Genomic DNA, 13,416 nt, shown 5'->3' with positions numbered 1-13,416 from the left:
CTGTGGAGTGGGCAGATACTGCGAGGGTGGGGGGACCAAGGAGTCCTCTAGGATGACAGCTGCCAGAAGAAGCCTTGAAAAAGCTCTTTGGGGCTATTTTATCCTTCTGGGTCGCTGTGTCCCTCATACATCTGGGCACCGGCGTGAGGCATAAAGGGAGGCGCCCGCAGGGTTGGGCGGGGGTCTAGATGGCGACGCGCGCGACGCGAGCAAAGACTCCTCTGTAGGCGGATGCACTGGCTGAAAGTGCGCCTTGATGTGGGAACAGCGCCCTTACGGTTCCCGCCCCGCCCGCAGGCTCAGGCTGCCTGGCAGCGGCCCCGCCGCTCGCGCCGCTGCAGCCTCCGAAGGCGCCGCGTCCACGCGTCGCGCCAGGGAAGCACAAGACTCCCGCGGGCAGCGCTGAGCCCGGGCCCTCGGCCCCCCGAACCCCCGACCGCAGTTCCTGGCTTGCCCCCTAGCAGCAGGTAGCGGCGCCCGGGCAGCAGGCGTGGGCAGCCACAGGCCGCATCCCTCGTGGGCACCCACAGCGCGCTGCTCCCGCGCCGCGCGCGCTCCTCGCCACTCCGGAACACAGCGAGCACAGCCACTGGAAAGCGCGTCCACGAGCCACGTGCCTCGCCGCGCGCGCCCACCGCCACCTGCACCGCTGCGGGAAGGAGAGACGGGGGCAGGGTCAGGCGGGGAAGGGAGTGGATCACGCAGAGGAAGACAGAGCACTCAGGGCCGGGTGGGAAGGCGGGGAGGAAGGACACAGAGGACACCCACCGGCTCGGGGCAGGCACAGAGAGGAGACTCGCAGCAGCAGAACAGGCCACCAGGGGCTGCCCGAGTGGGGCCAGCAGAAGTGGGGGACCGGAGGGATGGGGGATACCTTGGGGCCCAACAAGGGTCAGGGTATCCAAAGGGAAAGTGGGGAGTGCAAGGTGAGAAGGTTAGGGGCAGGAGGCTTGAGGACTGCCTACCATAATCCTTCCTGCAGAACTTCTTCAGGCTGATGCGGTAGCTGCCACGGGCAGGTTTACAGTGCAAGTCGCAGTCTGGGGAATGAGGAAGGGTAGGGCTGGCATAGATTCCCACCTCCTTTCCCCCACCCCCTCCTTCTCTCCTTGAACTCATGCTCCCCTCCCCCTACGGACATGCCAGTCTGGAATCCTGGTCTGTGTCCACTCACCCTCGGGCTCCACAGGGCTGCTCTCTTCAGTGGGTCCAGGGACAGGGGTCTCTGTGGAGAGAGTGAGGGAAGGGCTTGCATTCGAGGAGGACAGGGATATCTGCAGGGCTCAGGGGGCAAGTAGGCAGCAGCGGGGAGATGGGGTGGCCTAAGCAGGGCAGGATCACTCACTAACACAGGGTGCCACCGGAGAGCGGCTCTGCTGGAAGCCAAGGGCACAGCGATTACAGGTGAGGCCGGTGACACCGTCCTTGCAGGGACACTGGCCTGTGGTTTGGTTGCAGGTTTTGCCAGCAGCACCAACAGGATGACAGTCACAGGCTGAGGACAGAGGTGAGATGATTAGAAACCCATCTGGGGATATGAGAGATTAGAGGGTGAGGGTGTGCAGGTGGCTAGTGCCAGGCTCACCCCTGCAAGCACGGCGGTCACTCAGGGCACGACCTGGGTCCCGATAGAAGCCCTCCCGGCAATAGTGGCAGTGGCGGCCAGCAGTATTGTGCCGGCAGTTGAGGCAGACACCGCCACTGCGGCGGCCGGATAGTCGGTACAGCTCCATGTTGAAGCGGCAGCGGCGGGCATGGCCATTGCAGGAGCAAGCTGCAGGGAAGTATGGGTCAGGGGCAGGCTGGCTGGGTCCAAAATCCCCAGGCCACCCTCCAAGGCCTCACCAAGGCAGGCGTGGGCTTCCCGGGCCGTGGCCCGTTGCCACGGCCTGTCGCAGTAGAAGGGCTTGCAGCGGCCACAGTCAGGACCCTCCGTGCCATGCCGGCAGTCGCAGATCAGGTGGCCCTGGGTGTCCAGCAAGCACCGGGAGGCATGCCCATTGCACTTGCAGCGCCCGCCCACCTGGAGCTCAGTGGCTGAGTAAGAGTAAGGGACCATGGCTGGGGGGTCCCTGGTGTCCCCCAGCATGGCAGGCCTTGTGAGCACTACTCGAATGTCCGTGGCGGTCACCCAGTCTTGGAGCACCGGGCTGCTGTCGAGATCCAGGCCTGGTGGGCTGCTGTCCTGCACGCTGAAGGCCAGAAGGCCACCACCATCCGACTGGGCCTGGGGCTCAGGGAAGCACAGGGCTTCAGGCCCTGGACCAACTAGGCCACCGGCAGGGGCAGGCAGGCGGCCGTAGTCCAGGCCACAGTGGGAGGAGAAGAAGCCCAGCGGGGCCCAGCTGCGGCCGTGATCCTGTGACTTGAGCAGGGCCACCGAAGTTGGGGGCGTGGAACAGAAGCGCAAACTCACAAATACCAGCTCAAAAGCCTTGCCCAGGGGCACTGTAAGGGTCACGTTGAGGGGCACCTGCGTCAGCCAGTCCGAATGCCAGCACATTGGGCTTGCGGTGCCCCCTGCGGAGGTCAGGAGGGCTGTTGGGTGTGCCCGCCGCGGGTCCGAGGCATCGCAGGCCCGCGTGGGCGGTCGCCCGCACGTGCTGGACGCCAGCACCTCACGGCCCAAGGCCGCATTCACCAGGCCGGGCACACAGCCGCGGGGCGCACCCCCCTCGTCATGGCAGGGGTCGGCAGGCGCTGGCGGCCCCGGGCTCAGCGCGGCGGAGAGCGTGCCCGCGGTCAGCAGCAGCCCCCAGGGCCAGCCAGGCATGGCCGTTGCAGCCGTAGGTGAGTCAGCCGGCCAGGGCCCCACACCGTTGCGTTCGCGGGGAGAGAGACCGGGTCCGAGGCTCTGCCGGCCCCCCCGCAGTGCCGAGCAACCGCAGCCCCGGGACGGCCCCAGCCGGGGCCCAGAGGTAGGAGCAGCCACGGGCACGCCCCGGGCCAAGCGCAGCAGCTGAGATGTTGGCGCGTCCTCCCGCTGGGCCTGGAGCGATGACAGGCGTCGCCCCCGCACCCGGCGGCCCCGCCAGCAGAGGCTCCACCCGCCGCCCGCCGCTCGCACTCACCCACGGAGGGTCGGGTGGAGCAGGTCTCCCGGCCTCCCGGGAAGGGCCGAGGGCGGGCGGGGCCTGGGGCACCCCGGCCGCCGCCTCCTCCCAGCTGCAGCGAGGGCGAGCGAGCTGTGCAAGAAGGGGGTGGGGGGCGCAGCAGGAGCAAGCCCGAGCCCAGTGGGGGCGGGGCTGCTGGGGCCGGGAAGGAGGGAGAGGAGGGGGGCCTCGTTGGCTCAGCAGGAATCTGAAGCAGAATCAGACACTGGCTGGGCCAGGGGGGAAGGGGGCTGGGAGGCCCGGGAGCCGGGGGAGGGGCCGGGGAGCCAGGAATGCACCGGCGGGAGGGGTCTGAAGGGGGCGGCTCAGCCACGCAGCCTGTGGGGGGACCACCCAGCAGGGTCCCCGGCCCGCAGCCAGACTGACTGCTCCTGGGGCTGTGCAACGTTCTGGGCGGGGGTCTGGCGGCCTTCTCCCTCAGGCTCATCATGCAGGTTGGGCTCTGGGTCTGAAGGCTGGAGCCCAGATGCTCCCTAATGTCCATACAGGGCGTACTCAGGACAGGGGGAATGAAGACGTGCTGGTGATTGTGGGGTGCCCTCAAGGCAGCGGTCTGCTCTAATAGAAAGAACCTAGGACTGGGACTAATTTTGAATCCAAGCTGCTTCAATTTCCAGCTGTGTGGTTCAGATTCCTTAACCTGCCCAAGCCTCAGTTTCCTCTTCTACCACATGCCTATTATTCAGCTTTGCTGAGTTGTGAGTTGTGCGGGAGGAATTTGGTGAGCTGCAGGCTCAATAGACTTATGTCCCTGCTACCTTATGTTCAGGAAGAACTGCACCCCTGGGACTGGCCTGAGCTCATCTAAGGACTGAGGCTAGTGTCCCCTACCCGAATCAGGCCAAACACTGGTCCCTGGGTCTCCTAATGTTTTGTTGCAACATTAGGATGAGCCCAGCCCTTAGAGCTGGCAGAGAAGTGAAAGCTGTATGTGTGGGGGTACAGTCCACTAGGTGGCAGGGCCCCTTGAGGTTGACGGGCTTCGTCACCTGTGGAGAGGTAGAGAGTAGGGTTTGATCCATGGTGAGAGCTTAGTCACAGATGGCTCAGTGTCAGAATCCCTGAGCTTATCCCACAAACCAGCAGGTTTGGGCAGGGAAACTGAAGCAGAAGCCCAGCTTGGTAATCTAGATACCAGCTGGGGATGGGGCAGCTGCAGCTGAGAGTGGCCCCAGCCAACAGGGGCTGTGAATCACTCTGGACAGAGACCACTTCTCAACTACCTTGAGATCCTTGATGGAGAGGGGCCAAGCATCCCAGGAGGCGTTGGCCTCATGAAGAAGAGCAAGGCACACCAGCACATGTCCATCTGGGACAGCTCTGAGGCCTGAAGGTTCAGCTGGGAAGCTGAACTTTAGGCCAGCCTCTGCAGCTGGTGGAGGATGCAATGTGGGTATGTCTATGTAAGTGGAATTGCCACCCTCTGCAGGGCCTGAGATGCTGCAAGGACCCATAAGAAGAGGATGAAGAGAAGCAGAATCCTTGTGCTGTTTAGGAGAGGAGGGGCAGGAGGACACCAAAGCCTCCCAGGGGAAAACAAAGAAGAGGGAGCAAGAGGGCTTGAACTGGGAGAAGCAGGAAGACAGAGTGATGAGGCACCTGCGGTGACTGATATCCTCTGCTCAAGCCCTTTCCCAGGATGCATCAGCATAAATGTAGGGTATGTGGAGGGATGGATGAGATGATGGGAGACTTTGGAAGGACTGAGCCAGGAGAGTCACAGGGGCTGCTGGACTCTCCCTTCACCTCTGGCAGTAGCAGCAGGAAGGCTGTGAGTCTACCCCCACTTCACAGAACAGGTGCCACAAGGCCACATCCCTCAACTTCCCAATAAAGAGAATGTGTCCCTTACAACAAACAGTCATGCATGGTGCATGAATGAGGGTGCTGGCAGGGTGCATACACTGCTCCAGGATAGGTCAAGTCCAGAAGTAATACCTTCCCAACTACCCTCTTCAAGGCCCTTCTGGTCTCCATCCTCAACCACTGCCTGGGCTGAAAAGAGCGCTGGTAGGGGAGTGGGTGCTGTGATAGACCCTTGTAGGACTGTTAGAAGCAAGACAACTAGCTGGCCATGGTGGGGATAAATGCCCAGGGGTTCCACAGGGCCTGAGACAAGCCTCCAAGGAAACTCTGGCTTTATGGACTTCAGGACTCCTGCCAGAAGGGAGGAAGCTGGGAGCAGGGGGAGCAGCCTCTCCCCTCCTTTTCAACCTCGGAGTCTGTCTGCAGCCTAGCTTCCTCTTAAGTTGCGGCTAGGGTCTGCCAAACATCTGGTGTCTTCTGATGTGGGTGGAAGGAGTCCCTCCGGGCTAAGCCTGATGTGAGCATTCATGGAGATCAGTCCTGGGCCCCAGTGCACCACCAGCTCCCCAGGGAGGAGGGTGCAGGCAGCATGGCCTCTTCCCTGGAATGGCCCCCTCTACACACATTATCTTGGCTGCAGGGCAGTCCTGGCAGATGGTGTAATGGGAGTTAAGGGGGCCTTCCCTCACAGGCCCTAGCCGAAGCTCATTACTCCCTGTGGACTAAGCCAACTGTCCCCAGATCCCCGCTGGGGCCTCTCACACTTCCAACTTCTTGGCTGGCCTTGCCCCCTCCTGGCACCTTAGAAGAGGCTCAACCTCCCTGCCCCCACCTACAACTTCTCAGGCCGCTGCACTGTCACGTATTGCACATTTATATATTGAGTGCCTATTATGCCTCGAGGAGTTTCCAACCCAATGAGGAAGACAGACGGCTGGTGGATGCTGCGCCTCGCCCAGAGAAGGATGGTCACGCCGCCGCCCTGCACCCTGCATACCCCTCATGTCCCGCAGACTCCCGCCCGCGCAGTGCTCGGCCAGGCCTGCTCTGCGGACCAAGCAAAACACAGAAAAGTAACATTAGGTGGAAAGGGGGGTGCGAGATGGGGATAAACCTATCCGGGATGAGGAGGGAGATGGCTTTGGAGCCCCCTTCCGACCGCGCCTTCCAAATGTTTGGAAAAGAAAGATTTAATGAAGGTGTCTGGGGAGGGGGCTTCCGTGAACCCGGAGCACTGCCCCTGCCAGGTCCGGGCGACGTCCGGGGGAAGGAGGCGCCCAGATTGCTGCAACCTTGCTGGGAGGGGGCTCTCGTGGATTCCCGCGCCCGGCCCTCCGTGGCCGTTGCCACCAAGCTTGCCAGCACAGGAAGGCGGCGGCTAGGAGCCCGAGGTCCGCGCCGAGCGCGGCCAGCGACGCGCCTTGGGTCAGGTCCAGGTGGGGTCGTTGCAGCGAGAAAATGATGGTCACGGCGCCGAAAGGCAGTATGTAGTGCAGCCTCGAGCTCCTTGCGCAATCGGTGGTGCAGAGAAATGCATGCAAGGTTGGGGGGCGGGCGGCGGTGGTGGGAGGAGCCATCCGGCTCGCTTGTGCCGCCGACGCGGGGGCAGCGTTCGGATGGATTTGGGCGCCCGCGCAGTCCCCGCTCCCATGTCTGAGCAGATTGGTTGAGGACGCAGTGACGCCCTGCGGGGACAGAGGAGTTCGCCACTGCCGCCTACAGACTTGTGTGGAACCAGGGTACGCAGGCGCTAACCTGGAGGGATTGCTCTCTTCCTACTCTGGCTGGGCGCCTTGTGTCCCAGACCTGACCCCGTATGCTATTCGTGGCACCTCCCTGCTGTCCAAGAAGGCCCAAGCCCCTAGCAGTCTGCCAGGCCACTACCAGTGCCCAGGACTAGCCCCGGAGAGGTGGGTCTTTGGGGACCCATCTGGGCTTGACTAGGGATCCAGGTGGACAACATCCTTGCCCTTGTGAGGCAAAAGTACAGTAGGGAAGGTGCACAATAAACCAAGTAAACTAGTGGATGAAATAATTGTGGATACCATCTGCTATGGAAACTGATTCTGGGGTGGCCAGTAAGGGTGGTGATTGGTGATAGAATTCACCCTGAGGATTAAGGGTTCCTCGAGATTTGAACACCTTGGCAGCAGCTCTGGAGGCAGTAAGAGTAGCAAGGAGGAGGCGGCTGTCCCTCAGGCTCCCCGCTCTCTGCAGTTCCTGTCCTGGGTACTGGACAGAGCTGTTCTACTCCCTGGAGGTCCCTGTTGTTTCCTTTTCTACTTTGTCATTTGGACCTCAGCAGCCCTCAAGACCCAGGACTCTGTGTCAGAGGTTTCTAGCCTACTGGACTATGGGGCCACTTACAGGTAGGGCCTCTTGCAGGGGACATGGAGCCACCTTGAGGCTGCTTCAACATTGTCCATTTCATCCCTTATAACTGAGACACTTCATCTGGCTCTCAGATTTGGCATCTAGGAGTTACCTGCCTCTTGGGCCTGGGTCCCTCAGGGTAGAGGCTGGTGTTATTCCGTCTTGCAGTCACTGTCTATATTAAAGGTTAGTGCCCCAGCTCTGGGCATTGTGCTTGGTCCTTGTAGGTGCTCAGTAAAGGTTCACTTAAAGAATGCCACAGCCTCCCAGCCCTCATCAGGACCCAGCACTGTGCAGTATCTCACATCTCATTCATCTTCATCCTAACCCCAGGACTAATAACCACTACACCCAGTATAATAGTGGGACAACATGGAATTGAAGCTCAGAGCCCTTAAGAATTTTGTTGAAGTCCCACAGCAGCAAACAAGTTAGTGTAAACCCAAATTTGTGACTGGAGTAAACTGAGAGGCCATGACTTTGACATCTACACTTTCCTGCCTTCCACAGTAACGATTCCTTCAACAGGGGAGGTAGGAGCCCCAGAAAAGGTGATAGTAAATAAGGTGAGGGGTGATGGGTAAAAGGGCCTGTTCTCTGGTGGTACCTCAGCCAGCCACAGCAATGGCCCAAGAGGAGGTGGTGAGCACAAGTGCCAGGAGATGGCTGTGGGCACACAGTGCCTGTCTACTCTGATATAGGCCTGTGGCTTTTGGGTCTTCCAATGTGCCCAGTATAGATCTAGGCACCCGGGGGAAGGAGTTTCAGGTGTGCTAGGGCCAATGCATAACGTGAGTTCCCAATGCAGCCCACCTGAGTGGCCTTACCGCCTCCCTACAGTACAGAAGTGCTATGGATGTTCTTGGTAAATACACTTGATATATTCTTGGTAAGCAAAAAACAAAACAAAACAAAACAACGCCACACACCAAGTTCTACCTTGGTATGATTTAAATATGTATACTTTCTAAAATAGTTTTAATGCCACATGCCACACAAGTAACTTTTAAGTCTGAAGTGAAAGAAAACAGAGGTAGCTAAGGAAAGCCCCCCCGCCCCCCAAGAGGCCTCAGGTCTCCTCTAACCTGTGGTAGGCCGAGCCAAGCCTTGACCAGGTTTAGCAGCTGTGAGAAGGGCTGTAGTTGAACAGCCAGGGGCTATCCCTGCCCCATCTTGGAAATCTAGCTTCCCAAGGGGTAGAGGTATTCTGGCCCAGGTCCACCACACAATCCCTGTTCACTTAACTTTGACCAGAGAAGGGGTGCTCTCCCCAACAGCCTCAGCATCAGAACCAGCTTGCCCTCTCCCCAGGGTTTTGAGGTCTGCAAGTGGGGTGGGGAAGAGGGGCTGGCAGCAGGAAGGGCTCAGTCAGCAGGTTCATCTCGCAGGACAGTGAGGAAGCGTTCCCCTCCCTCGCAGAGCAGGCTGTGCACAGCCCTGCACAGTGCCAGCTGGGGCAGCCCCAGCTGCTCCTGCGTGGTCACGAGTGGGAGGAGTTCGGTCATCAGGACCTGAAGGGCCAAGGTTGAGGGGGACCCTGTCCCAGGCAGCTAGCCCAAGGCTCCCAAAGGAGAGCCTAGAGAGTGGGGCAGTTCCAGGGCAGGCTTGGAGGCACCATGCTCCAGCCCCTCCCTCCTCCAGAAGCTCCCATTTCTCTCCTGTTGCCCCTGGACCTGGCCATGGCTGGCATGTGCACAGGCTCAGAGGCTCCTATCACCCTGGGGTCAGGGAGGAGTACAGACAGGCTTTTGAGCCTTCATGAAGTTCCAGATCTCAAGTTCTCTCCACAGCCCACGCTCCCCTGGCACCCAGTCGACTTTCCAACCCCTTCTCTGGAAATACCTTTTCTAGGTGGATCTGCTGGTCCAGCATGGCTACTCGCAGCTTGAGGGCCGCCAGGGTCTGCAGCTCGTGGGTGCTGGAGTAGAGCAGTAGCTGTGGGTTCCGGGTGGGGACTGTTCCTCCTCCACAGGGCAATGAGGTCCTGGGGAGTCTTTCCTCAGGCCACAGCCCCTGGTGTTGTTCCACTACCACTGTGAGGACAGGAGGATGTGGTCTCATGGAGCAGCAGCCAGGCACTTCCTCCCGACTCTCCTCTAAGGGAGTGCAAATTCTCCCTTCAATTCGTGGATGAAGCCTTATTGTTCCCAAACAAACACCTCTTGTAAGGCCAGGTGAGTCATCCGCCAGTACCTCTGATTCTCACATGCCACTTTTTCAACCACTGGACAAATAAGCAAACTACTAAGAGTGGTGGGGCTCTGTGTCTGGAGAGGGAATGGGGTGAAAGAGTTGTTCTGACTGGTCCCACAGGACAACTGGGGAGAACTCAGAATACAGTAAGGTAATGTGGGGAAGGGCCTGCTTACTTCTGCTTCTGGGCTGCTGCTGTTAAGTCCTAATGCTGCCCTGTGGCTAGAGGACCTTGAACCAACCCCTGCCAGAATTCAGCACAGGTGGGGGTGGGGTGGGGTCTCACCTGTCTGAAGCTCCTGCAGCCTGTGGAGACACTGCCCCACAATGGCCTGAAGCCCCTCCAGGGTGAGCAGACAGCGGTACTCCTGCATCCAGTCTGTGAAGTCTGTAAGAGTCAGGTAGGGCAGGCAGGGTCCATGTTGGTCCTGCAGGCCTCCCGACCCTGACCTGGGCTCCGTATCAGGGCCCACTGACCTGCTGCAAGCTCTTGCCCCATTCGCAGTCTCAGCAGCGAGCAAGCCTTCCATAGGCTCCCCACCTCTGCCTCCATCTCTGGAGCACTGAGCCCGGAGCAGGGCCAGCCTGACTGGACAAGGGTCAGGGAAACTCCCCTTTGGTTAGGCTCCTCCCCTTCCCATCCCTCCCTCAAGGATGAGGTCTGGGAGTGGCTCTATACCTGGAGTTGATTCTCTAACTCACCAGGTTTAGAGCCCTGCCCACCCTGCCCCACACCCAGCAAACACAGAAAGGATACCCTTGTCTGCATTTTCTGGAGGAACTGGGTTTTGGAGGTCATAGCAGCATCCATGGAGTCGCTGGTCTGTGCAGTGCTGAGCTGGGCCCACAGGCTGGGATGCATATATGGGCACCAGGGAACCAGAGAGGGACCATTATTCCAGCCATGTGGGCTACGCTTTGGGATATAGGTAAGGGCCAGTGTAGGGGTCCTAGCCTGGAGTATTTGGCTCTGCTGAGTGCCAGGAAGGGCCTCAGGAGGCCTTAGGGAACTGAGAGGACACTGCAGAGAGCTCACTCACTCTGGGAAATACTAGGAAATAATTTGAGGAAGGGGAGAGAGACCAGCAGTGACTGGTAACTCTGGGTGCTGGCTCTATACCAGGCACAGTGCAAACATCTCTATGAAGCTAGTACTACTATGTCACCTCCACAGGGAAGACACACCGGGACTTAAAGACATGGAGTGCCTTGCTCAAAGTTTTGTAGCTTATAAGCAGAAGGCTTGGGGGCCTCAAAGTCTATTGAATTTAAGGCAACTATGGCAGCCTTAGCTAGGCAGTCTCTCCCCACCCAGCAAAGAAAGCAGAGGAACCTGTTGGAAAAGTCTTACCAACCTGGCCATGAGCTGGTGGGAAGCCTTGGCCTCCCTGCTTTCCACACTCCCTTTGTCCCCCCTCCAGCCCCACCTAGCCACAGGACTTAGCCTCACCGGGAGTTCTGGGAAGCCGCCTTCCTGAAGGCCATGGGCAGCCGCAGCAGGGTCCTGTCAGGAAAGCCAGTGCTCAGAGAAGCCTCACCTCATTCTGGGGCTATAGGCCCCGCTCCCTGATCATTGGCCAGTTAGGAATGAGTCTCACCCCCCTCCTCAGACAGGGCTTCTAGAGTGACCATGGGAGCCAGCCCAGTCCAGTCCAGGTCTGCCCTGGCAGAGAGGAGAGAGGGTACCACAAGCAGAACCCATCTGGAGCCCTCAGGCTGAGTGGATAACAGAATAGGGTACTGGACAGCTAGAGAGGAGAGTGGGACAGGCCCTCCTAGCTCATCAAACCCAGTACCTTCAAAGGCAGCTGTTCCATTCTGCCAGCTTCAGTGCATGGGCCTCATGGAGTGGTGCCCCAGAATCCACATCCAGCTCAATGCCCTGCCCTCCTTGTCACCACAAATCCCAGATTCTAGCTGCTGGCCAGGGTCTAATCAGGTAGAGATAGCAGTTCCTCCAATGAGGGTTGGGGAAACCTACCCCTTCTCCCTGAGCGTGAAAGCTTCTGGGGCCTGAGGAGCCACCGATGGAAATGTTTGTTGTTCCCTGGGGCCTGGTCCAGTCTTGGCAGCTTGGGCCCCTCGCCCCAAACAGGAATGATCCCCTACTGCCAGAAGCCTACGATCAGGGAGGCCCTTGGCATGCACCGTGGTCTGGCGGGTGCCCTTGGGAGGTTTTGATTTTGAGGCCCAGGGTGCAGCAGAGGCTGTGTTGGCAGAAGTGGCAATGGACCCAGACTTCAGGCTGGGAGCCTTGTCTTTTTCTCCAGCCTTGGAGATGCCTTTTCGCACCCGTGCAGCCTTCTCCAGTGCCTGAGTCAGAAACTCCAGCTCCATGAGGTCTTGGGGGCTGGGTGTGCAAGCTGCGAAAGCCGAGACATGTAGTGGTTTTTCACCGTTCCCCAGGATGGGTTCCTCACCACTACATGCCAGAAGGCAGGCCAGAGGCAGCACCTCGAGGTGGGTTTCTGAGGTTTACCTGGAGATGGAGTTTCTTTATTAGTTTCTGGTCCTGGGGTTGGCTCCGGAGCCGGGATCTCAGCTGGTTCCCTGCGAAGACAGGGCAGCCGTGGCACGGCCAGGAGGCAGGGCCCAGGCTTAACAGACCCCAGAGGGCCCCCTGACCTTGGAGCAAATCCCCAGCCTCAGATACTACAGGGAAAGGTGGGGGACACCACCAACCCGCAACTCAGAAGTGGGAGCCAGGCCTGGCCTCCTGGCCCAGGGGCTCTAAGAGGGGTTCTGATGCTCGAGGGAAGCCTAGCCGGGTGGTTTTGGGGTCCATGTACCAGGCCCGCAGCAGCCGCCGGGAGACGCGCAGGCTTCGTTCCAGCTGCCGCTGTCGCTCGGCGCAGGCTTCCAAGGCATCCTGCAGCTCGGCCACGAGCCTGGAAGGGACGCACTCGGGGCTCAGCACCCGGGCTAGCCGCCCTTCGGCCCCGCTCGCTCCCGCTCCCTCCGCAGCGCGGGGCTCACCGGCGCGAGCAGCGGGCGGGAAGCATGAAGGCGGTAGCCATTCCTCACGATTTGCCGCCTCCAGAAAGTCCCGCCCCTTCCGTGCTGTATGACCGCCCCCTTCCGGCCGGGCTACCCAATCCCGAGCCCAGGGCTCAGACCCGCCTTGCCCCGGCGCTACGCGCCCCCAACACGACCCCAAGTTTCCGACGCTGACTATGGCTTGAAACTGGGCCCAGGGCTTTATGCTACACGAAGGTTTCTGGTTTGGATAACTGGGTAGATGGTGGCATCTGGGCTTAACGGTTGGCTTCGTTTTTGTCCTTATTGAAGGCACTCTAGAACAGGGCTGATCTGCCTTGTTGACCCTGGGTCACCTGGCACAGCGAGGAACGTGAAGGGGCCAATATGTATTTACTGGGGGAACAATACATGTTCAATATGTATTTACAGGGGAAGATGACATGTGTTGGGAGCAGGGATGAGCGGAGGGAGTGTTCACTTTTGAACATACTGGTGATGACATCCCGGGGGGAGACATTAGGTAGGCACCTGGGCAGAGGGGGTTGAAGCCGAGGAGACCCTAGTTGTGTGGCACATGGAGCTTTGGGCCTGGGCAAGATGGTTCAAGGTGCGGCAGGTGTGCATGGACAGGGACGGGGAGGGATGGATGACAGGAGAGCTGGAGCCCAGAGAGGTGGACAGCAGAGACCGGTGTCAAAGACGCAATGGGAGGCTGTACAAGGAGGGTATCCAAGGGATGGGGTATGGGCCATCAGTAACTAAGGGGACCCCCTGGAGGGGATTGTGGGGACAGATGATGGCTGGGACAAGTGATGTGGGCAAGTTCCAATATAATCGGAGATAACAGAGATCTTGGGTTAGCTGGAAGGATGACAAACTTTGTGGGGGTTGTTTAAAGATGGAGAAGTACCCGTTTTATAGTTACCAATAGGAAGGAGCTGCAGCATAGGAG

The 13,416-nt window shown here is 59.5% G+C and overlaps 2 protein-coding genes across 2 annotated transcripts; both read right to left on the bottom strand.

The window, feature by feature from the left end:
• Positions 1-234: 234 nt before the first annotated feature.
• Positions 235-3,117, bottom strand: NTN3 (netrin 3). The gene is made up of 6 exons (XM_011376958.2): positions 1,846-3,117; positions 1,586-1,774; positions 1,346-1,495; positions 1,175-1,225; positions 966-1,040; positions 235-649 (listed from the first exon to the last, which is right to left on the bottom strand). Exons 1-6 carry the CDS (start codon positions 2,771-2,773, stop codon positions 300-302), a joined length of 1,743 nt encoding a protein of 580 aa, XP_011375260.1. The 5' UTR covers positions 2,774-3,117; the 3' UTR covers positions 235-299.
• A 5,108-nt stretch (positions 3,118-8,225) lies between these two features.
• Positions 8,226-12,559, bottom strand: TEDC2 (tubulin epsilon and delta complex 2). The gene is made up of 10 exons (XM_011376956.2): positions 12,462-12,559; positions 12,275-12,373; positions 11,965-12,035; positions 11,467-11,848; positions 10,936-10,989; positions 10,243-10,336; positions 9,963-10,074; positions 9,772-9,873; positions 9,135-9,325; positions 8,226-8,803 (listed from the first exon to the last, which is right to left on the bottom strand). The coding sequence occupies exons 1-10, from the start codon at positions 12,500-12,502 to the stop codon at positions 8,657-8,659; spliced, it is 1,293 nt and encodes a 430-aa protein (XP_011375258.1). The 5' UTR covers positions 12,503-12,559; the 3' UTR covers positions 8,226-8,656.
• Between the last annotated feature and the right edge of the window lie 857 nt (positions 12,560-13,416).

This window comes from Pteropus vampyrus, unplaced genomic scaffold (genome assembly GCF_000151845.1).
Source record: "Pteropus vampyrus isolate Shadow unplaced genomic scaffold, Pvam_2.0 Scaffold303, whole genome shotgun sequence".
In the NCBI taxonomy this organism is placed as follows: domain Eukaryota; kingdom Metazoa; phylum Chordata; class Mammalia; order Chiroptera; family Pteropodidae; genus Pteropus; species Pteropus vampyrus.
The sequence above is the reverse complement of the archived record's forward strand: the minus strand, read 5'-3'. Positions and strand labels throughout refer to the sequence as shown.

Bases quoted from the DNA above. Each gene is read 5' to 3' on its own strand.
- TEDC2 (XM_011376956.2), bottom strand. From the start codon at position 12,502: ATGGCTACCGCCTTCATGCTTCCCGCCCGCTGCTCGCGCCG. The intron at 10,990-11,466 runs GTAGGTTTCCCC...CTTTCCTGACAG, and splicing joins TTCACGCTCAGGGAGAAGGG to GACCCTGCTGCGGCTGCCCA. The intron at 8,804-9,134 runs GTATTTCCAGAG...TTGGCCCTTCAG, and splicing joins AGCAGATCCACCTAGAAAAG to GTCCTGATGACCGAACTCCT.
- NTN3 (XM_011376958.2), bottom strand. From the start codon at position 2,773: ATGCCTGGCTGGCCCTGGGGGCTGCTGCTGACCGCGGGCACGCTCTCC. The intron at 1,496-1,585 runs GTGAGCCTGGCA...CTCTGTCCTCAG, and splicing joins TGACCGCCGTGCTTGCAGGG to CCTGTGACTGTCATCCTGTT. The intron at 650-965 runs GTAGGCAGTCCT...TCCTTCCCGCAG, and splicing joins GTTCTGCAGGAAGGATTATG to CGGTGCAGGTGGCGGTGGGC.